Below are 25,000 nucleotides of genomic sequence, written 5' to 3'. Positions count from 1 at the left end.
TTTTAGCAGCCCTCATGTATATCATTCATTTTACTACCGTCATTTGATCTACGTTTGTTTATACAAGTTTATTCTTTTCTTGTATCATTTGTCATCGCATTTATTTATTTTTTTTTTCGATTATCTTTCAACTTATCATATGGAATTAAATCAAAGTCGAATTGCAGTCAGGCTGTATAATCTCCTGCAAGCATTGTCACGAGCAAAAGCTACAAAGAGTAAATGAGCATTAGATTTAAAAAGGCCTCAGTGACAATTTTATTCCAGTTATTATTGTTATTATTTTTATCATTATTATTATTACCATTGTTATTATTATTATTATTATTATTATTATTATTATTATTATTATTATTATTATTACTTTTATCATTATTATTATTACTATTATTATTATTATTATTATTATTATTATTATTATTATTATTACTATTATCATTATTATCATTATTATTATTATTATTATTATTATTATTATTATTATTATTATTATTATCAATATCATCATCATCATCATCATCATCATCATCATCATCATGGCTAGAAAAACGACTTTTCTACGTAATTTTCTGTTTCTAGTAAGTAGAATCGAGCTATTTATTTTATTTATTTGCTTACTTATTCATTCATTTATTTATTTTTTTTTATTTATCATCGTGTTTAAATGACAACGAAGCTCAGAAATTTGACTTTATCATTACTCGTCATGAACAGTTTTTTTTTTTTTTCTTAAACGAATATTGCAAAGTGAAAAAAACAATCATCACACAGGTAAGTTTAAACCAGAAGGCAGCGATGAAAGCAACAAGGATGCTTGAATATTTCAAATCTTTTGATGCCTAGAGTTTTGTTTTAATTTTGTCCGATTTTACTTAAACCAAGCATAAAGTGTCACGAGGCCATTTGCAATCCAAAATGTTAGATTTGCTTGAATTTAGCTCGACAATTCACCTTAGCTGTGCGTGACTCCCTGTAAATCAGGGTGCTCATTGGCCTCAAAAAGCAGGAAGGCAAAGCTGGTTCAGAAGTAAAGGCATATTTTGGAAATCTTATTTGCTCAAGTGTAGGTGTTGAGTAATATTTCTTTGCTTCGAAAATCGTAAGCTGAGTAGTTCAACAATTATCTTATGAAATACAGAGTACTGTCAATCACCCTTACTAAAATATCATTAGAATGGAATAATGGACCTGAGAACCTAATTGACACATAATTCGTAAGATAATTTCAGCTGTTATTATTATACATCATAATCGTGTGAAATCTGTTTTTAGGTGTTGCCAAGTGTCATGATCTGATGCAGAGATCTTCTTACCGCTCATCACGCTGAAACATTTACACCTTTCTCGGGATGGTTCAGTTCATATTTCAATCCAATGTGAGTAACCTCGAGAACCAAGATTAGGCAGACAACAGGCATGACACATAGCCTGAATGAGCTATGTGGTCACTGTGTAGGAAGGAAATATGCATTGGCTCGAAATATTTTTTCTGGATCATCCTTCAGTCATTCGATAGGAAGCTACACTGAAGAGACACAAAAGCTGATACATACACACAAACAGACAAATATAGACACAGACACACAAACATACAAACTGGGAAGGGCTGGGACAAGGATAGCAAGATTGAACAAGGGTCAGTAACCTTGAATGTGAAGGTTTCGTTGAACACCGGATTCAAAGTTTTTCTGTGAACCTTCGTTTCGAACTTTTTCTTCTTGTCTGGCAGCAAATACACCTGTAAAGACACAGTTGTTAGTACATCTCTTTAAATACGTGGTTACTCCCTATGCCCCCATACAAATCCTTCCAGCATACTACACATGTTACACTTTGATTTGTGAAACTCCTCCCTTCTTGATAAAATGGTGCTGTACAAAATAAGAATAATTTCTAGAGATAAAATCAACAGCTAAAGGAGTACCTAATTGAGCTGCTCAGATGATGTCCATAGGTTTGCTTTCGTTTAGTGTGACTGTTAAAGGTTATCAAATCAGGTCACAAGTGTCATATTGTCCGTAACAACCAGATAGTTAGTGCATATATGAAGAGAAGCATATTGAAATTCGTAGGAATCAGTCATTGTTGCACTGTTAGGAGGAAAAAAAACAGACAGGTACTTTTATAATTTTCCTGATAAGACGACCACCCTCTAAATGTAAGAACATAAGAAGAAAATATAAGAAAATAAGACAAGGTGCAAAAAAACCGTACACGTGGCAGGCCCGGTATGAGATAGACGTATCTACTTCTACCTATCATCCCTATCGATAAATCTGTCCAATCTTCTTTAAAAACTTTCTATTGACTTGCACTAACAACCTGATAACAGAGTGTTTTCAATTCATCTACTATTCTATTTGAGAACAAAATCCTTCCCATCTCTATCATTTTTTTTTTTTTTAAGTTTGAATATATGTAACACTTATAGCAAAAGTAAAAAGATCTTCAGAAGAACTTAAGAATATATATAAAACATAATTTCCTTTTATTTTTACCACTATTGCAAGTGTAAACAAAACACACTAAAATCATGTGTTATACTAGTGGAATATACGGAATCTATGTGAACATTTTTTGCATGTTACACCTGTGCAATTTATTTCTAAGCTTTATTATATGTTTTCCACGTGCCTGCCCACACTATACACCGAATATTGCACCCACGCCTACCTTGACGTAGGGATCACTGGTTCCTCCCATATCCAGAGCGGGAAGCTCCTCGCACTGGATCACTGTCACACTTAGGCTGTTCGAGTTGAAGTCATACTCGAGCTGAGAGAGAGAGAGAGAGAGAGAGAGAGAGAGAGAGAGAGAGAGAGAGAGAGAGAGAGAGAGAGAGAGAGAGAGAGAGAGAGAGAGAGAGTATTAAGTGTCTTTTATTTACTGATTGCAAGTATCATAATATATATATATTTTTTTATTTTTTTTTCATCTTCTAAGATAAGAATGACAAAAAGATATATTTACATACATTTTCATCTCTCATTTAGAAACACACACACACACACACACACACACACACACACACACACACACACAGGTTTACACGCCATTAGCTCAGTGGTTAGAGCGCTAGTTTCACAAGCCAGAGGACCGGGGTTCGATTCCCCGGCCGGGTGGACATATTTGGGTGTGTCTCCTTTCACGTGTAGGTGCTGTTCACCTAGCAGTGAGTAGGTACGGGATGTAAATCGAGGAGTTGTGACCTTGTTGTCCCGGTGTGTGGTGTGTGCCTGGTCTCAGGCCTATCCGAAGATCGGAAATAATGAGCTCTGAGCTCGTTCCGTAGGGTAACGTCCGGCTGTCTCGTCAGAGACTGCAGCAGATCAAACAGTGAAACACACACACACACACACACCGCGTAGTGTAGTGGTTAGCACGCTCGACTCACACTCGAGAGGGTCCGGGTTCGAATCCCGGAGGCGGCGAGGCAAATGTGTAGCCCCCTGTTCACCTAGCAGTAAATAGGTACGGGATGTAACTCGAGGGGTTGTGACCTCGCTTTCTCGGTGTGTGGAGTGTGTTGTGGTCTCAGTCCTACCCGAAGATCGGTCTATAAGCTCTGAGCTCGCTCCGTAATGGGGAAAACTGGCTGGGTGTCCAGCAGGCGACGGAGGTGAATTACACACACACACACACACACACACACACACACACACACACACATAAGGAAGTTGGAGAGACTACACAAAATGGCTACAAGAATGGTTCCAGAATTTGAAGGGATGACTTATGAGGAGAGACTAAATGCTATGGATCTACCAACCCTGGAACAGGGAAGGGAGAGAGGGGATCTGATACAAGTTTATAAATTGATTAACGGAATGGATCAAGTGGATAAAGAGAAACTGATCCGGAGAGAAGAATATGACATTCGAAGCACAAGATCGCATAGTAAAAAGCTGAGGAAGGAAAGATGTCTGAGAGATGTTAAAAAATATAGTTTCCCGCAAAGATGTGATGAGACTTGGAACAGTTTGAGTGAAGAAGTGGTGTCAGCAAAGAGTGTGCATAGCTTTAAAGAAAAATTGGACAAGTGTAGATATGGAGACGGGCCCACACGAGCGTAAAGCCCAAGCCCTGTAAAAATACAACTAGGTAAATACAACTAGGTAAATACACACACACACACACACACACACACACACACTCACACACACACACTCAGTCACACACACATTTCTTGAAGCAAAGAAGGTAGGAGTAGAAAAAAATATAGATCAACTCGAGCTACTCAGGTGAAAAGACAAAAAAAAAAAATGAGATCGGTATTATATACGTGGGAAGTTCTTTGTGATAGAAATGGGATGAGTGTGTACTCCAAGACTGCATTCTGTGCCCCGCTGTGTTCATATATGTGAGATGCTCCTTTATATCATAAGACGTTCCGTTTTTCATTATTAAGTTACTGTCCAAAAACGGCACCATTCACAAGAATGATTGATTTATGAAAAGAAGTAACTTACAGAATGGAAATAAATATAATTATCTCAGAAAAAAGTGACATTATAATTCAGATAACAATGACAAATAAAAGTAACTTGGAGTACACTAACGAATAAGAGTGGTTTTTCGAACTTGGAGAAAATTGATATGGTTATTCTGAAAAGTAATTTACAATATACTAACGAATATAATTGTTTTTGAAAACAAAGAAAGATGAAAATAACATAGAGAACATTGGCAACCGCAATGTAAAAATAATACTAATATGCACTTAACTTGAAGAACAATTACAGATGAAAAATTACCCAGAGCAATAATAAAAAGAAAGTGACTGAAAAAAAGCTATAAATAAATCTTAGTAAAAAGTGAGGAACGGATGCACTTTAGAGAAAATTCAAGATAAAAAATATAAGCTATATATAGAACAATAAACAATATAAGTAATATAGATAACATTTTAAACTAGTTTAGAAAATATTAAATAGAAATTGCCTTTGAAAATCTTGACGAACTTCAGTGTTTTAGAATTGTGAAAATTATGAGTACATTTATGTACAGCGACAAAGAAAAGTTGGATGACAATGATAAATATCTAATACATCACTACAGTATATATATATATATATATATATATATATATATATATATATATATATATATATATATATATATATATATATATATATAGCGCAGGTAAAACTTATTAAGCGCTGTTAAGCTTCCACGCTTTAGTAGCGCAGGTAATTTTATTTACAGTGATATCCATATTAGGGTCCATATCACCAGCCAAGCGCATCCTTGGTGTAACTACCTAGAGCCTGGGTATCATGGTGACATATAGGTAATTTTAAACCACTCGACAAATGGCAATGTATCAATGCGGTATGTGGTGGGATTTGAACCTATGTGTGGACGTCTGCCCCATCCCACGCTCAACTCACCATCTTATCCACTACGCCACAGCCTCCCAATATATATATATATATATATATATATATATATATATATATATATATATATATATATAGAGAGAGAGAGAGAGAGAGAGAGAGAGAGAGAGAGAGAGAGAGAGAGAGAGAGAGAGAGAGAGAGAGAGAGAGATGGATGTTACGTCTAAGTGCCCAATAACTTCACTTGCTCTCGCTCCCACGCTCTTGAATCATCCGAGTTGTACACCATTTGGCTACAACTTCAGTCACTCTAACTTAATTTATCTGTGCTGTATGTCTCTCACCTAACATCTCTGAATAAGAAATTCTTTGTCTACTTAACTTACAAAGTGAAGCACATTCTGTCTCTCTTTCTTTTTGCGGAGATCTCCATTCTTGGACGCTTAAGTAGTCATCATAAGCTTCCTCTCACTTCACTGACTATTCTGGTGAACTAGCCTTTAACACTTATGCTCCATTGCCTAGATTAGAGCAACCGGTGCAATATCTTGTATTCCTGACCGTCTTAGAGGTCTGCTAGACATTCTTGACGACACTTCCTTAACCTAGAATGCTTCTTCTTATGCCATTATCCTATCATCTCCTGTTGGACTCCTCATATCATAATCTCATTTCAGTATATTTTTCTCTTTCTCCAATCCCTTCTCAGGATCCCCAAAAGGGAGGTGCCTCTGTCATTTTGACTGTTGATTGGGGGCGACCTGAGGAGGTATTATGATGATTTTCCTTGGAATGACTATTGTTTCCGTGTCAGAGACCTATCTTTGACATATGCTACATATGTGTATAGAGAATATTCAATTTAGAATTATTTGAATTATCAAATCCCGTAGTATGTACCTTAACTTACTGGCTACCGTGTATAGATAGATAGATAGATAGATAGATAAATTAATTTAAAAACTGAATAGAGATCACTTAGAGAACAATAAATAGTTACCTTGAAGTTTAGTCGTCCCAATTTTTCTTCGCTCTTTTTACTTTCGCCCTCCTCAGCCATGTCCTCCGCGTTCTCTGTCAGTTCCTCCATGTCTCCCTGGACGAAGGAAAACACCGGTCATCATCCTTTGTGTGTGTGTGTGTGTGTGTGTGTGTGTGTGTGTGTGTGTGTGTGTGTGTGTGTGTGTGTGTGTGTGTGTGTGTGTGTGTGTAAACATCTCCCATCCAGCAGGAGTGGTTGAGGCTGATCTATGAAATTTTATAAATCTCACAATACAGTAATGTATGTAATCATATATATATATATATATATATATATATATATATATATATATATATATATATATATATATATATATATATATATATATATATATATATATATATATATATATATATATATATATTTTTTTTTTTTCCTCAGTTCCATAGTATAAAGGCGCCGTCACAGTAAGGAATTTCCGTTAGTTTTTTTTTTCTTTTTTTTTTCATTTTGTCAACTCCGGTTCCCGTCAATTTTTTATCTTTTATCTTCGTCTTTTTTTTTCCGTTCACATCGTCAAACCGAAATGATCGTCTTCACAAAGGAGGCTTCTATAAAGCTAAAATGGAAGGAGTCGGTATGACATCACAAAAGTGAAGCCGACGCGCTATTGGTCCACCGCTGTGTCTACCCCGGTACACCCAAAGCATTAGTAGCTGAACATTGAGAGTACATAGAAAAGTCCAAGTACTTAATATAGTCTGTTTTGTAGTTATGTTTCGAGACAGGCTTACCATATGTGTGAAATTAAAACATTCCTAATAGCTGTGGCATGCCATGCCATGAGGAATTAGACAGCAAAATTTATCACAAATCAGATTATACGGTGTTTTTCACCTTCGGTGGACTTGAATGAGAGGTGGAAAGCTGTCTTTCGGGCAAATATATGGGATAATTTTTATATGTAATGAGTATACATAAGGGAAAAATAAAGTGTATATCTGGTAAAAGGTGGCTTGAATGTTGATTTTTTGGTATGCTATTACTTAACCCAGATAAATCTCTAATACAGTAATTACGTATTTGTATATTGCTTAATGAAACTATGAAATTTTCTCTCTCTCTCTCTCTCTCTCTCTCTCTCTCTCTCTCTCTCTCTCTCTCTCTCTCTCTCTCCTTTTCTTGTAGGGTACCTATCACGATCAAATATACGTGGTATACATACATCATCACAATGAAATAAAAGAAGAAACAACAATGAACAAACATATATGGGAGTGGGCAGATGTGTTGTTGTAAACCCAGTCGTCAGGCAAAGATGAACAGCCAAATAGTATTGGATTATAAGTTTAAAAAAGGAAACCGTTAATGACCCAGGGCAGGGTACCAGATAACCATCCCGCGACAGGACAACAGCTAAATGTTGTTCTTGTACCACACGCGGGCTTCACGTGGGCTTGTATTTGATTGGTGAACGGTACTTTGAATGGGCGTGTTGTTTAGGTCAAGTCACCCCTCAGGTCTCTAAAGGAAGTTGTAGAGGACTGGGCCAGAGAGAGAGAGAGAGAGAGGGAGAGAGGAGGTTTTTCTGAGCGGCCCCCGAGACTGGACGAGGCCGCGGGGGTGGAGACACGATGGATTTACATCATATAAAGTAAGTGGAGCTTATAAGTTGCAATGCAGTCCTTGAGATAAATTAGAATGGAGGAGGAATATTGATAGGATATTTAGGTATTATTTTAGTATTTGTGAATTCAATTTTGCGTGTGTACTTTGGATCAATATGACGCCGATAAGTACTTATTTTCACGTATTTATGAGTAGAGAAATCATGTGTACATCTCCGTACGTATATGTTGCATATAGTATGCCTTGACGAGTCAGTTACATAACATGGGTAAAGTAGTTTTTATATATTGTTACCGAGAGGAAGTTGGGTTCATTCTTTCTGAGATTCGTTGAGTGAAGTTACTTGTGTGGATACATTAATAAGAGTTGGATTATAGTCAATGGTGTGCTATGTTGTTGTATTGTATTGTATGTGTGTTACATTGTTGTATTGTATTGTATGTGTGTTACGTTGTTGTATTGTATTGTATGTATGTTACGTTGTTGTATTGTATTGTATGTGTTACGTTGTTGTATTCATGTACTAAGCAATACGGGTAACTGAGTTGAAAAAGGGAAACTGTAATCACTGCATATGAGATCCACTGATGAATAAAGCAGTGTCCGGATATTGTAATAACGTTATGAGGATATATTGATAGAAGTTGAGGTAAAATTTGTATAGGGATACATTGAAGTAATTGTGATGTAAGAATATATAGATAAAGAGAGAAAGTTGGAATTATCGCACATGAAACAATTATGTTCAGTGATGAGTTACGTTGTTGCATTCGTATACGAGGTTGGGAGTGATTCTTATGTATGATTATGAGAAGAATTATAATGATTTGGAGTGGAAAAAGCGACAGAAGGAATTGTGATTGTCATTTGCCGTCGCCGTATCGAACATCCTATGTATAGATATTATTTTTGTTATTCAAAAAATAGAAAACTTCTTGTATATTCATAAGAAGTAGCAAGAGAATTTCTGCAACGTCGTGCAACAACTCGGAACACGACACATACACACACACACACACACACACACACACACACACACACGCACACTGTCTCTCTCTCTCTCTCTCTCTCTCTCTCTCTCTCTCTTGATACTATGTTTTAGAGCACATATTTAGAATTATGTGCAATGTCATGTCTGTACCTATAAAAGGAACAAAAGTATTGAATACTTGTTACATTTTCTATCCTCAGTAAGTAATAAACAATTACCATTACTATTCTTTTTACTAAAATTTTTCTCAGAAACGTCTTATATATTTCTATCGATATTGTGGTGAAAATATGATGTATTTTGAATAACTCAAACCATCAAGATTCTTTCTTATTTTTTTGTCTAGTATATATAAAAGGAAGTGATAAATTACTATAGGTCAATATGAGAAATATCAATGTTTTGGGTGTATCTACTGATCATAAACTTCTACCACACACTAGAATATCTCTGTTCACAGGCTTCACTTGTATTGATGAGAACAGAACAGGATACCGTCTCCTGATGTAAACCTCCTTGGAGGTACAGTACATATATCATCAGCTAATTAAAATTCATCAGCTAAATTAAAACTCATTGTTTATAACAAAAATATGTACATAATAAACCTTGTTCTTTACAAAATCAATAAATAATTAAATTCAAATACATAAAATATGAAATAACTTATTTCATATGTTATACCTACGTTAATGGTATATAACAGCAGTGGATCGCATGTCTCCATAGACGTTTATCGTTTAGGAGGGTGTCTTTCTCTAGTACTGACGCTAAACGCTATTTTAGCTCGTCTGACTGGCTGCGATTTACAAAATTTGTGACAAAAACACTTGCTTTCCATGTTTGTTTGTTGACAACGAAAGTGCAGACGAAAGGCAAGAGACTGTCGATTTTCAGAAACTTGACAAAAGAAGTTGACGGAAAATTTACTGGTGTGACGGCGCCTTAAGATATGTCTAATGGCGAAATATAACTAATAGTAGTTGTAGTAATAGTAGTAGTAACATCATATTGACGATTTTAGACTTAGACTTCATTTTTCTTTATCTATACATTTTAAAGTAAAATGTGTGTGTGTGTGTGTGTGTGTGTGTGTGTGTGTGTGTGTGTGTGTGTGTGTGTGTGTGTGTGTCACCTTGTCCTTGTAAGCAGATCCCAGCAGCTGGACGCTCTTCATGTCGGCGCCCTTGCCATCCTTGCCCTTCTTGGTGCGTCTCTTCTTGAAGCATCGTCGAATACAACAGAAGCAGATGCCCAGAATCACCACGCCCACCCCTGTCGCAAAGCACGGATGCATATGATTAGAAGACAAGCAAAAAATAAATAAATAAAATGTGTTTTTTATCTTGAATTGGGATTAATCAAAGTTTCGTAGATAATTTATATTTGTAGCAAATGTACATATGGTGTTTTTAGTCCTGTAATAGAAGTTATATATATATATATATATATATATATATATATATATATATATATATATATATATATATATATATATATATATATATATATATATATATATATATAAGCCTATAGCGCCTGTAGGCATAATTGAAGAATATATGTGGGAAGCCCTGTTCAGCTTCCGCCCATAAATTCATTTATAGTGGTACCCATATCACCATCCAAGTCATCTTTGGTATAACCACCTAGAACCTGGGTATCATGGTGACATGTAGGTAGCTTTAAACCACTCGACAAATAGCATATCTTTAAAGCGGTATGTGGTAGGATTCGAACCTACATGTGGACATCTGCCGGATCCCACACTCACCACCTTATCTACTATGCTACCGCTTCCCTATAATGTATATATATATATATATATATATATATATATATATATATATATATATATATATATATATATATATATATATATATACATTCATAATCTTAACTGGAAACTTCACATCTCATCTCTTGCTAAAACAGTTTATATGAAGTTAGGCGTTCTGAGGCGTCTCCACCAGTTTTTCTTACCCTTCCAACTGCTATCTCTGTACAAGTGCTTCATCCACCCCTGTGTGGAGTAAGGCCTTGCTCAATGTGCCTTTTAAGATGACACAGAAGAGTACATTCTGGACTATGTTAAGATTAGCATTAAGGATTATTAGTTGCATTAGTGATCATTTGGATCTTTGTTGCCATAGGGGCAGTGGCACTAGTCTTCACTATGTTCGTGTCTCCCATAGTTGTCCTTAGACCTATGGGAAACATGCTGCATCAACACGACAGGGTGGCAGTGAGGCTCAGATTAGGCTATAAATACTTTTGGAAAGTCAGTGCTTCTGGTGCATGCTGTGTGTTGTGTGCTGCACCAAAGGGATGCACTCTAAGTAATTTTGTCTCGGAATGTCCTCTCATTGCTAAATTTAGGCAGCAAGATCAACAAGACTTGTATACCCTCATTGACCATTTCTTAGACTCAGCCATTCTCAAGGATATACTTAAGGGACATCCTATGTTGTGGGATATTTATGCAATAAGGTGAGCAATAAGAGAACAGGGACAAATATCTTGAAACCTCCCTCTTAAAAGAAGTCGAGTCGTAGGAAGATGGAAATACAAATGAAGGCAGGGTGTTCCAGAGTTTACCAAAGAAAGGTATGAATGATTAAGAGTACTGTTTAACTCTTGCATTAGTTGGTTGGACAGAATAGGGGTGAGAGGATGAAGAAAGCCTTGTGCAGCGAAGCCGCAGGATGAAGGGAGGCATGCAGTTAGCAAGATCAGTAGAACAGTAAGCATGAAAATAGCAATAGAAGATAGAAAGAGATGCAACATTTCGGCGGTGAGAAAGAGGCTGAAGACAGTCAGTCAGAGGAGGGAAGTTGAAGAGACAAAAAGCTTTTGATTCCATCCACCCTATCTAATAAAACTTTGTGAGTGAAACCCATCCCCCAAACATGCATACAAGGACGGATAGGGCCATTGTATACAAATAGTAGTTGGAGGGGCGAGAAAAACTGGAGGAGACGCCTTAAAACGCCTAACTTCATAAAAGATGAGATGTGAAGTTTCTTGTTAAGATTATGTGTAAAATACCGACCGAGGATATTCAGTGTGAAAGAGGGAGACAGTTGAGTGTCACTGAAAAAGAGGAGATAGTTGTCTTAAAGATTGTGTCGAGTTGATAGATGGAGGAATTGATGATCTGAGGCATTGAAAACTACTAAACTTTCTCTGCCCCAATCAGAAATCTTAGAAAGATCAGAAATCAGGCGTTCTGTGGCGTCCCTGCTTGATCTGTTGACTTCCTCATGGGTTGGTCGTCTCTGAAATGACGTGGAAAGATGTAGGGTGGTATCAACAGCGTAGGAGAGAATAAGGCTAGAAGTTTGGTAAAAAAATCATTAATAAATAATAGAAAGAAAGTAGGTGACAGGACAGAACCCTGAGGAACACCACTATTAATAGATTTAGGAGAAGAACAGTGGCCGTCTACCACAGCAGCAATAGAAAGGTCGGAAAGGAAACTTGAGATAAAGTTGCAGAGAGAAGGATAGAAACCGTAGGAGGGCAGTTTTGAAATCAAAGCTTTGTGCCAGACTCTATCAAAAGCTTTTGATATGTCTAACGCTACAGCAAAGTTTCATCGAAATCTCTAAAAGAGGATGACCAAGACTCAGTAAGGAAAGCCAGATCACCAGTAGAGCGACCTTGACGGAAGCCATACTGGCGATCAGATAGAAGATTGTGAAGTGACAGATGTTTGAGAATCTTCCTATTCAGGATAGATTAAAAACTTTATACAAGCAAGAGATTAAAACTATAGGACGGTAGTTTGAGGGATTAGAACGGTCACCCTTTTTAGGAACAGGCTGAATGTAGGCAAACTTCCAGCAAGAAGGAAAGGTAGAAGTCGATATACAAAGTTGAAGAGTTTGGCCAGGCAAGGTGCAAGCACAGAAGCACAGTTTTTGAGAACAATAGGAGGGACCCCATCAGGTCCATAAGCCTTCCGAGGGTTTAGGCCAGCGAGGGCATGGAAAACATCATTACGAAGAATTTTGATTGTAGACATGAAATAGTCAGAGGAGGAGGAGAGGGAGGACAAGCCCAGAATCATCCAAGGTGGAGTTGTGAGCAAAGGTTTGAGAAAGAGTTCAGCTTTAGAGACAGACGAGATGGCAGTGGTGCCATCAGAATGAAATAAAGGAGGAAAGCATGAAGAAGTAAAGTTATTAGAGATGTTTTGGCTAGATGCCAGAAGTCACGAGGAGTTTGAGTTTGAAAGATTTTGACATTTTCTATTTATGAAAGAGTGTTTGGCAAGTTAAAGAAGAGACTTGGCATGATTCCGGGCAGAAATATAAAGTGCATGATATTCAGGAGATGGAATGCTCAAGTACCTTTTGTGAGCAACCTCTCTATCATATAGAGCACGAGAACAGGCTGTGTTAAATCAAGGTTTAGAAGGTTTATGGTGAGAAAAAGAATGAGGAATTCATGCCTTTTTGCCAGACACTATCACTTCTGTTATGCGTTCAGCACAAGGAGATGGGTCTCTGACACGGAAACAGTAATCAGCATAATACCTCCTCAGGTCCCCAAACTGGCAGAGGCAAAACGGCAGAGTCATCTCTGTTTTGGGGGATCCTGAGGAGGAATTGGAGAAATAGGACAAGATACAAAAATGAGATTGTGATCTGAGGAACTTTTTCAACTATGTCTATTGACTTCTACCTTTTCTTCTTGTATGAAGTTTGCTTACATTCAGCCTGTTCCAAAAAAGGGTGACAGTTGTAATCCCTCAAACTACCTTCCTATAGCTTTGATCTCTTGCTTCTCTAGTGTATTTTAATCTATCATCAATAGGAAAATTCTTAAACATCTGTCACTTCACAATCTTCTATCTGATCGGCAGTATGGCTCCCGTCAAGATTGCTCAACTGATGATATTCTGGCGTTCCTTGCTGAGTTTTGGTCATCCATCCTCTTTTAGAGATTTCGGGGAAACTTTTACTGTCGCGTTAGACATCAAAACTTTTGATAGAGTCTGGCACAAAGCTTTGCTTTGAAAACTGCTCTCCTACGGTTTTTATCCTTCTTTCTGCACCTTTATCTCAAGTTTCCTCTCCCACCCTTCTATTGGAGCCGTGGTAGACTGCAACTGTTCTTCTCCTAAATGTATTAACTGTGGTGTTCCTCAGGGTTCTGTCATGTCACCCTTTCTCTTTCTATTATTCATTAATGACCCGTTTAACCAAACTTTTTGCCTTATCCAGTCCTATGCTGATGATACCAACCTACATCTTTCCATGTCCTTTTAGAGACGACCATGCCTTCAAGAAGTCTACAGATCACGCAGGGAGACAGCAGAACGCCAGGCTTCTGATCTTTCTAAGATATCGGACTGGAGCAGAGAAAACTTAGTAGTGTTCAATGCCTCAAAAACTCAATTCTTCCATCTAACAACATGACATAACCTTCCAGACAATTATCCCCCTTTTTCAATGACATTCAACTGTCTCCCTCTTCCACAGTGAATATCCTCAGTCTGTCCTTTACTCATAATCTTAACTGGACACTTAATATCTCATCTCTTACTAAAACAACTTCTATGAAGTTAGGCGTTCTACGGCGTGTCCGCCAGTTTTTCTCGTCCCTCCAACTGCTAACTTTGTAAAAGGGCCTTTCCGTCCTTGCATGGAGTACTCTTTGCATGTTTGGTGAGTTCTACTCACACAGTTTTATTAGGTAGGGTGGAATCAAAACATTTTCGTCTCATCAACTCCTCTTCCCTGACTGATTGTCTTCAGTCTCTTTCTCACGGTCGAAATGTTACATCTCTTTTATCGCTATATTCATGTTAACTGTTGTACTGATCTTGCTAACTGCATGCCTCCCCTCTTCCTGCAGCCTTGCTGCACAAGGCTTTCTTCTTCCTTTCATCCCTATTCTGTCCAACTCTCTAATGCAAGACTTAACCAGTATTCTCAATCATTCATACCTTTCTTTGCTAAACTGTCAAACTTACTGCCTGCTTTTGTATTTCCATATTCTTACGACTTGACTTCTTATTAAGAGAGACGTCTCAAGACATTTGTCCCTGTATTTTATATAACTCACTTGAATTTTTAGTGAAATGGAAACCAATGGGCGTTTTTTTGCCATTTTTTTTTTTTTTTTTTTGCCCTTGGCCAGTTGCCCCTCCTATATTAAAAAAGACACTATCACCTCTATTATGCGTTCAGCACAGATAGATGGATCTCTGACACAGAAACAGTAATCATTACACGGAAAATCATCATAATACTTCCTCACGTCCCCTAACTGACAGAGGCAAAACGCCAAAGGCACCTCCACTTTGGGATATCCTGAGGACGAATTGGAGAAATAGGACAAGAAACAGAAATGAGATTGTGATCGGAGAAACCCAGCGGAGAAAAAAGGGTAACAGCATAAGCAGAAGGATCAGAGGTAAGGAAAAGATCAAGAATGTTGTGCGTATCTCCAAGACGGTTAGGAGTACGAGTAGAGTGTCGCACCAGTTGCTCTAGGTTATGGAGGATAGCAAAGTTGGAGACTAGTTAGTGAAGGGAGAGGAAAGCCAAAGCTAGGGGTGAACATGGAAATCTCCAAAGATGGAGAATCCACAAAAGGATAGAGGGACAGAATATGCTTCACTTTGTAAGTTAAATAGGCAAAGAATTTACTATAGTCAAAGGAGTTAGGGGAGAGATAGACAGCACAGATAAATTTAGGTAGAGGCTGACTATTGAGTTTAAGCCAGATGGTGGAAAATTCAAAAGATTCCAGAGCTTGGTCATGAGAGTATGTTAAGTCGTTGCGTACATAAAGGCAACATCCTGTTTTGGAATAAAAATGAGAATAGAGAAAGTAGGAGGAAACAGAGAAGAGGGCTACTGTCAGTTGCCTTAGACAGTTGTGTTTCGGTGAGGGAAAGATGAGGTTTGGTAGAGGAGAGGTGGTGTTCTACAGGTTGAAAATTAGATCTAAGACAGCAAATGTTGCAGATGTTAACGAGGAAAAAGTTGACGGAGGTGTCAAGACATTTTGGGTTGCCACTGAGAGAGCAGTCCAACCTGGGGATATTTCTGGTCCCCTCCTCCAAGGCTAAATTTGGAGTCGCCGTTTTGAATTTCGCATTTTAAGTGAAGAGTGTGTGTATAGTAAGTGCATGTAGTTTTGTGTGAAGAAGGAGAGTTGTCTGGAGAGGGCAGGCTGTGACTACCCCCTTGACTCGTGAGACACAAAGGGAAATGTTCAGCGAGATCACGACTAGTTTTGATGGAGAATTCACATCATCCCCTGAACTAGTGCTATTAGATCTGACTGGTAGTAAATTATCGTTTTGGTAGGTGTCTACTACCTCCTTCAAAAAAAGTATTAGCACTATTACTGAGTATCTTTCTAGATTCACTCTACTATAGTTTGTCTACTCTAAAATGGCTCCTGAATTAAAACATATTATGGCTTATTAATAACGTAATTGATTTGATGTGAATAATACTTGTTTTCTATTAATCAACGCACTTATCACAAGGATAGCTCACGGTTTTCTTCAAGATCTGACAACCACGCATTCCTTACGACACTATTCAAAGTGAGATCCAGGTGCGCCTTTAATTAAAGTAGACCGACTATATAGTACATATAACTCAATCTCCTTCCCTCCTCAGGCCACTATCAGATGATAATGTCAATTATAATTAGCCTACATATTTCACTCTCCTTTCCTTTTGAGCTGCTACTATCATGTGCTAATACACTAGTATTTTTATATATTGAGTCTTTCGTCGCTTTTCAGGGCACTCATGTGCTTATGTCACTCGCTTTTCAGGGCATTCATGTGCTTATGTCACCTGAAATTCTTAATTTCAATCTATTTCACCATTTTCTAACATCTGGCTTCGTCGGTGTTTACCTCTAGGGTTGTGTAGTGCAGAAAAGGCACTAATAGGCTCGGGTTACGAAATCTTACGGGGTCCTGAGAGAGTACTTAACTTTTGAGGCACGTACGAAGTCCGTAAGTGCTTAGTGAATAGATCTTAGCATAGATATAGAATTCTTAAGGACTTATGAAAATACGTAACTGTAGTAAATCCTGCCCCCTATATTCGGTTTCGTTATATATACTGCCGCTGTGAATTGTGCAATTAAGTGCTGTAGGCTACCTTGTAAATTACTCTTTGTTTAGCAAACTAAAAACTTGTGCCCTACCAGTCGTTACCATGCCTCTCTGTGTGTCTGTCTGAGTGATTGCTGGCATGGTGTATCCGGTAATAAGTGCTAACCTAACCTAACCTAACCTAAGAGGTTAGGTTAGGTTATGGCAGTGACGTAACAGTTGTTGTCAGAAGCTGTGGGATATAAAGGTATCCCTGTTCGACGTTCTCAACATTATATATATATATATATATATATATATATATATATATATATATATATATATATATATATATATATATATATATATATATATATATATATATATATATAGATAGATAGATAGATAGATAGATAGATAGATAGATAGATAGATAGATAGATAGAGCAGAGAGAAACTTCCCCAAGACGCAGGATTTATCACGCAGACACTGCACCGCACTTCATTGCTTGGTCTCTCTCCTTGTACAGCCAACATAAACAGACTGGGGAGTCTTCAGCATACATCACCGATGCAAGGAGCCGATTAAGTTAAATTGGCAGTTGAAGGAGAAACATGGTAGCTATCACTCAAGTGGGAGAACTATTGTCGGGACATCACTTATCATCCTGAAGGATTTTTTTTGGGTAGACGGCATACTCGGAATAGACGTTTTCAGGCCACTCAGAGTCAAGATCTCAACACATGAGCACACTGCAAAATCAAACGGAGATGGTAACCAAACCCCTAAAGTTTTCTACATCTCTAACAACATCGACATTCCTCTCAACTGCTGGTGCCAGATACTTTTGCCTCCCGACATCCCCCAAACCATTAGTGTGTTCTCTCCAACATCCAAACTTCCCCCTGATCTTAGAGCTGCACCAAAAGTGTCGAGCGCTTAGTCAGCAGGTGTTGTCATGGCCACCTATTTCTCGGAACGAAAACGTCTTAAAAAAAGAAAGATAGGAAATCGCCACTATTGATCCAGAAGAGCTCACAGAACCGCCAGGAATCATCAGGAATCTGCTTATGGACTATGGAGATATATTTGCCCAGGGGGCACGGTGACAGTGGATAAACTAACCTCACAGAACACCGCATATACATGAAGGGGCCACCCATCAAAAAACAGTTCGAGAGACAACCACCGGCACGGAGGGAAAGGGAACGTAACCAGGTAGGATCCATGACATAGCATGGCCATCAACAAGTCCTTGGTCGTCCCCATTAGTGTTAGCAAAGAAGAAAGACGGCTCTCTGAGATTTTGTGTGAATTATCGTAGTCTCAATGCTGTCACTGTGAGAAAAGCTTAACCACTTCCGCATATTGACAACATGCTGGAAGCCATCCATTGTTTCATGTTGCTCTCAACGTTACATTTGCAGAGTGGATACTGCCATTCGTGGAAACGACAAGAAGAAAACTGGCTTCTTAATAGGTGATGGCCAGCTCTGGGAATTTTGAAGTCCCTGCATCATTCTGCTGCCTGATGGATGCTGTTCTGACCGTACAAACATGGAAAATCTTCCTCACTTACCTGGATGACGTCATCGTTTATGCCCCAACCTGTACCACACATTTATAATACCTTCGTGAGGTGCTCGAGCATATACGAAAGGCGGGACTCAAACTCAAGCTCTCCAAGTGTTGTCTTGCTTGTGGAGAAGTACATAATATCGACTAATGATTGTTTATATGGTACGTCATTGCTGTCCCCATGAGTAACCACACAGTGGTTACCGTCTCCCACCTCCTGCTGCAACATGTCATCTCGGCGTTCGGTGTACATAAGGAGAGTTTACAAGCCGTCTGTGGAGTCATTTAGGACAATTACTCGGGTATAAACTAATATATACCAGCCCATATTATGGACAAGGAAGCCCTACTTGCGAAAGGATTCATCGCATCATGAACAATACCATAAGGGCAAGTCTTGCCTGCAACTCCTTTGGCGACTGGCCCCGAGTTTTACCCGTGATACAGCTGATCCTCAACGCAGTGACAAATGATATAACAGGATACCCGTCGATTTTGCTGTAATTCAGGTGCCACCCCAGTTTTCAGCGGAGGCCCCCACTTTAAAAACAGCCTTTCGCAATGTTCTAGTAAACACTCCCCAGTATTTAAAGGAGCTGCAATGAACGCTATGTTCTACGCATGAGGAGGTGAGGAAGAAAAGCCCAAAAACCAAGCAAGACATAAATCATCCTTTCTCTGTTGGTGATGCAGTATTCATGAATGTTCCATCCCAGCACCACCACCACAAGCTCCTCCCCTACTGGCATGGACTCTTCACCGTCACTAGTCTTCCCTCATCGTTCCAGATAACCTACGATACAGTGTTGGGTTTACGCACAGTGCACATCTCTCATGCTAAATTATTCAACAGGCTGGCCAGTCAACAACATGGTACACCTCAATTGGAGTGCGCCACCCTGCAACACAGCTTGAATCAGCAACTCTGCATTACTCCTACCTTCGCACACCAGAGACCTGACGTAGTTACCATGTTACCACAAATTGCCAATGAACAAGATGACAACCCCGTAGTACAACATCTAACTCTACCACGACCACGGCCACCACGATGGGTGACTGGCTAACAGAAATCAACAATCTGGATGACTCTACCAACGACTTCCGACAACCAAGACCAGGAGTAGTAGATGGTGTTTCAATCCTCCACTGCAACTCTCTTTGCTGCCTGATCCTGATGATGGAGGACACATGGATTGCCTACCCAACCACCTCCAACTTCAAGTTTACATGGGCATCGTGGCGAAGGACTGTCGTATCAACTCACTGCCGACACAAGTTCTCCTGGCTCCCCTGTGGCCAGGGGAGAGAGGCTATACATCTGCGTCTTGACCACGGACTCTCACCTGAATTTCCTATTTGGCAAGCAGGTCGCTTGTCTGTCTGATGGCTGTGACTAGGTCTTTGTGTCATCGAAATGCCGTTGAAGGACGCAATGCAGCCGAAGATGGCCTATTTCAGCAGGAGGGGCCAGTGTGACGACGACTACGACAATGACACGGCCAAGCCGAGAGTCCGAATACACCAGGCACGTGCACAGTGTGTCACTACTGGAGTCCCGCCTGGTATATAAGCAGCCAGATAAGCATTGGGAGAGGAAGCTAGGTGGCTACGTGGTAAAAAGGGTCGGCTTGTGGCCGCAATGGCGCTAGTTCAATCCTGGCCCACGGCAGTTACTTAATGAGATTGGTGGTGCTTTCTCTTCTACCCCAACTAAGGATTGGCCACAAGTTGACATGTCCGTCTTAAAGACCCTTGTGCAGTTGATAGGCATTAAGCCCAAGCCTTTCCTATTTATTGGGAGGCTAGACTCGGTCCGACCTGGCTTCCAAGAACTCTTCCTCTGCCAAAGCGCTCAGCTTCTAACTCCTCCTCCTCCTCCTCTTCTTACTCTGGGACGACGGCACCCAGTCCCTAAAATTCCTCACCTCTTCTTCTGGTGAAATACTCAGCTCCCAGCCACCCCTTTTCTTACTCTAGCACTACACTATCTAGTCTCCAGAGTTCCTCTTCCTCTTCCTTTGGCGAAGCTCTCAGCTCCCAACCTCTCCTCTTCTTCCTCTGGCACAACGTAACCAAGTCCCCAGAATCTCACCTGTCTACTTCCATTTTCTAAGCCGACGGTCGAGTTCACCTCCTTGATCTCGCTTCTCATGCCCCATCTGTGGGCGCTGTGCGACATATTCCCCCCCCCCCCATTTCGCCCTTCACACCGTCGCCAGGAGCAGAGAGGAGTTTCCCGGAGACGCAGTATTCTACCGCGCGGACACCGAAGCGCACCTCCTCCATAACATTGACATGGAATCCAGTGTTACCAGTAGCCGGGAAGCCACCAACATTCGGGCGCTCGCTCCCCACCATCTCTGAGGCGGGAGTCATCCTGGGCATCTGCCGCCTGGCTTCCACCATTTAAACACACTTGTATATGATAAATAAAAGGAAGAAGAATTTCTCTTTTTCCTTGGCCGTCAGGGGAAGAACTATCTAGCCTCCTAACAATCTGAATACACCTCTAAGGGAAGGAACCAGATCACCAGCACAGCTGGCTACAAGGCAGCAGCTTCGTGATGGCATACCCGTGCACCGTCAACACTATACCGTGGACAACCATTCGCACCATAGGAGAGAGCGTACGGTGGGTTGACGGCACTAAAAAGTGATGAAGCAGTAGGGATCTCCCAGAACGCTCACTGCCCTGTTGTCCTGGACTCAGGCATGGGTTCATAACCAGGCCACACATGTCTGACCCAGACGTGGCGTGATCACAGAGACACTACCTCGCCGTCAATATACATGATCACGATGGAAGGCAGTACTTACATCTCACTGTGTAATCAGAGGCATCTCAGGCCTGTCCGTGTTATGAGCACATCTCCATTCCCATCGCCTGCTCTGTCCTCACACTCCGATTCACTGGTGACTCAGCACCCGTAACGACGTATCAGGCGACCAGAATGGCTGTCTGACTTCGTCACAGATATGACCTTTTTTTTTTTTCTTTTCTATTATTTTACCTCTTTTTGTGTGTGTGGGTGTGTGAGTGTGTTTTGGTGGGTGGATTGGAAGGATTTATTTTTCATGTTTTGTGTCGCATAGTTGTAGACTGCCCCAAGTTTGGTACTTAAGTTTCTTTACACTGTTTGCATTTAGGTGTTAGATATTACACTTATGTTTATATGGCTTGTCAGTATCTTGGGAAGAGGAAGCTGTACGATATGTTGGGCTGTATCAGCTTAGCATTAGCCGGCAGCCCGGCAGCATAGTGCGTAGTATGGCTGGGCAAGATCCGACAATGTAAATACGCGCAGATCCGATTACTTGGCTAGGCGGATCCGTGGGATTCGGGTCAGGAACCTATTACTGGCAGGTCCCGTGCGCCGCGCAATATTCGTCTACCAGGAGCGAGACGAATACTAGCCGCACGAGATTCAGGTCTGGCAGGACCTGATTGTTGACGAATCCCACGCGATACTTGTCTGAGGAGCGAGACAATTACTAGATCCATGAGGCAGCCAGAAGATTATTGGCCACGAGGGATTTGGGTCCTGGCTAGACCCGATTAGAGACGAATCCCGCGCGGTATTTGTCTGAGAAGCGAGACGATTACTGGATCCGTGAGACAGCCAGACAATTATTGAGAATCGCGTGGCTGTCAGTAAGATTTCAGGTGCTGGCGATCTGACAAATCCAGTGAAATAATAATGAATATAATTCCAAGGAGGAGGCAGTGGACAGTGGACACCTGCCAAAATGTTAATTACTCCTAGTGAAATCTAATAGTCGTAGTTCAGGCAGTACTGTAGGTAAACTTATCATTAAAGCCAGTCTCACAACATAAGAGGACAGTCACAGCCTGCCCTCTAAAGACAATTCTCTTCTTCACACAAAACTACATGCATCTAACTACACACACATTCTTCACTCAAAAATTTTAAGCTGAAAAAAGACTCCTATAGTACCATCTTGAGATCCCCTTCTAACTACATATTCAATTTGTTTTGGGACTGGCACCTCTATGGGCACAGTTTTTGTTGCCCTTGGCTCATATTCCCTCTTGTCGGTGTAGTTCTTCCTCCCTTTGATTCCATGGTACTGCGAAATTCAATTTTGAGATGCACACCTTTGACGCTATGCTAAAGAAACTACATTTGACCTTTGAGAAAATTTTGCTTTGAGTTTGGTAGAGAAGAGATTGAAATAGGAGTAGGAATTTCATTCATTATATTGACTTAATTCTATGGAGTGAATTGACACAGCCATTCCCTCTGGTAGCTTAGAGCCAAGTGAAACTACAAGTCTACAAACATCACCGCCAGTTATATGCTCGTCTTTGATTTGACATCACAGCCTGCTATCCAATCACGTCTCTCGGAAAATAAGAGAAGCTTGGCAGCATTAGATCTTCCCAACTATCGTCTGCTAAAGTATATGATTTAACATGATCTACATTTTTAATTGTATATGTTGTTTATTGTTATCGTTGATAAATATTTTATCATTACACTATTTCATGTACGAGATCTTCAAAAAGAATATTGATACTTTATCTTTAACTCCTGAGAAATCGTCTGGCGGATCCGGACCCAATTACTCAGTCTCAGTAATTGGGAATGGAATCCATGAAATTTTAACGACACGCTACCGACGTGGGAGCGTAACCCTACCGAAAACGGAATCCATGAACTCATGGAATGTCGGTAGGACGTCGTTGTTTACTAACTATGAATGTCGCTAATAACTACACCTACTCGTACCGAGTATAGTAAAGGCATCGCTATCTCTTATGTATATATTTACATGCATAAAATAACCTCTTTTTTAGCCTCATACAAGCATTACCACACACAAAACATGATTTTATCATGCAAATAATGAAATCTTGCATGGAACATCGAAAATAAATATCAAGATGGCAAAGCAAAATTTCAAATTTGTCCGCGGCGCCAGCCCGCCGATCGGTGAGACGCATGGCCAGCAGCTATCAGCTACACTCACCATAATATTTGTGAACTTCCTCCTACTCTTAATAACTGCTGCTATGGAACAAACATTTTGCCATAAACTATAACCACTCACTTACTACATTCTGCTACCACATTTTTCGCTGGGATTTTTGTCGTCAAGCTTGCCCGAAATCAGTGCACACCCGAATTTACATCTTTCATCAAAGTTAAGATTTCGATATAGGTGAATCATTATTTCCTGGGTTTATTACGAGGTTCAGCAAGCATAATGAAAGGACTGTTAAGACTCTTAACTGTGGTGAGTAGTGGTTGTGGGGGTGTTATGCTGTATAAAAATTTACAAACAATATCATACTCCTAAGCCAGCAAGAACCGAAAGCTGCTTTGTGATTGTCTGCCTTTCCTCGTGACGTCACGGTGATGACGTCACACCCTCGGTAGCTAATTAGAACCCTTCGATCGGTTATGCTGGAGTCACACTACAACTTTTTTTTTATATTACGACGCCCCCGACGGTCGTACAGGACAGTTTTCTACAATTGCATACGACTGTCATAACGTTTGGGAGCATTTCAGTGCAAGAAGGACACCCAAAACGAAGGACATACCACATCGGATTCTAGACGTACGAGGATGTATATCCCTCGTACGATGACGTACTATGTCATCGTACGGGATATACCCACAACGATGCCGTACGACATACCAAAGAAAATGGGAACAACTTAAATTTTCAAATTTTCTTGGCTTGCGACAACGTATGCTTCGCTAAAGATGTCAGACGATATCGAACGATGTCGAAATAGACACATTTGGCAAACGTGCGATGACGCCCTATATTCGCTTGACGACGCAAGGGCAGGTCCAGAATGAGCCCCTTGAGGGGCTATAAAGGGGTCCAAAGAGTTTTCCCATGTCACATTACCCCACAGCATCGACATCTACTTACCTTATCCCTGTCCTCGCTGACACGGATCCGCATCTCGCCAGGGACATGTTGAGAATTGAGGGCTTTATGAATACTGGATGATCATGATAATAACACCGATAAAGTGTTGTTCTCTCTCTCTCTCTCTCTCTCTCTCTCTCTCTCTCTCTCAAAGAAAAGTACATATCTTCACCACCTGTGAGCTTATTTATTTCGAGTACGTTAGCAAAAGCCTTTCGCCACCACCAACAACGCCACCACTACCACCGAGCACACTCCTTACATAAATACGCCTCTTGGCAACTCGAGGCAAACAGCTGGGCGGTGCATCAGCTGTTCTCTCTCGCTGGTCATTCACTGGGGTACGGGAAGAGGGAAGGGGGGATGGAGGAAGGAGTGGGGAAGAGGTGCAGGGAGACTCCACGACCTTCCTTTTTGTCCGTCGGTAGACGTTGACGATGTCTCGCCTCTGGCGTGCCACGTGCCCCTCCTAATCATAATTAGACTCCTC

General features: G+C 40.1%; 1 protein-coding gene across 3 annotated transcripts in view; it reads right to left on the bottom strand.

The window, feature by feature from the left end:
• Positions 1-10,267, bottom strand: part of LOC123511323 (synaptotagmin 1-like) — a 68,809-nt gene extending 58,542 nt beyond the window's left edge. For all 3 annotated transcript variants that reach the window (XM_045267103.1, XM_045267105.1, XM_045267104.1), the window contains exons 1-4: positions 10,077-10,267; positions 6,340-6,435; positions 2,674-2,775; positions 1,646-1,738 (exon numbers count right to left, since the gene is read on the bottom strand). In XM_045267103.1, coding sequence (XP_045123038.1) covers positions 1,646-1,738; positions 2,674-2,775; positions 6,340-6,435; positions 10,077-10,238 — 453 coding nt within the window. In that variant the 5' untranslated portion in view covers positions 10,239-10,267. The remainder of the gene's footprint in view (positions 1-1,645; positions 1,739-2,673; positions 2,776-6,339; positions 6,436-10,076) is intronic.
• Between the last annotated feature and the right edge of the window lie 14,733 nt (positions 10,268-25,000).

This window comes from Portunus trituberculatus, chromosome 31, assembly GCF_017591435.1.
Source record: "Portunus trituberculatus isolate SZX2019 chromosome 31, ASM1759143v1, whole genome shotgun sequence".
Classification (NCBI taxonomy): Eukaryota; Metazoa; Arthropoda; class Malacostraca; order Decapoda; family Portunidae; genus Portunus; species Portunus trituberculatus.
This window is presented reverse-complemented; position numbering and strand designations above follow the sequence as displayed.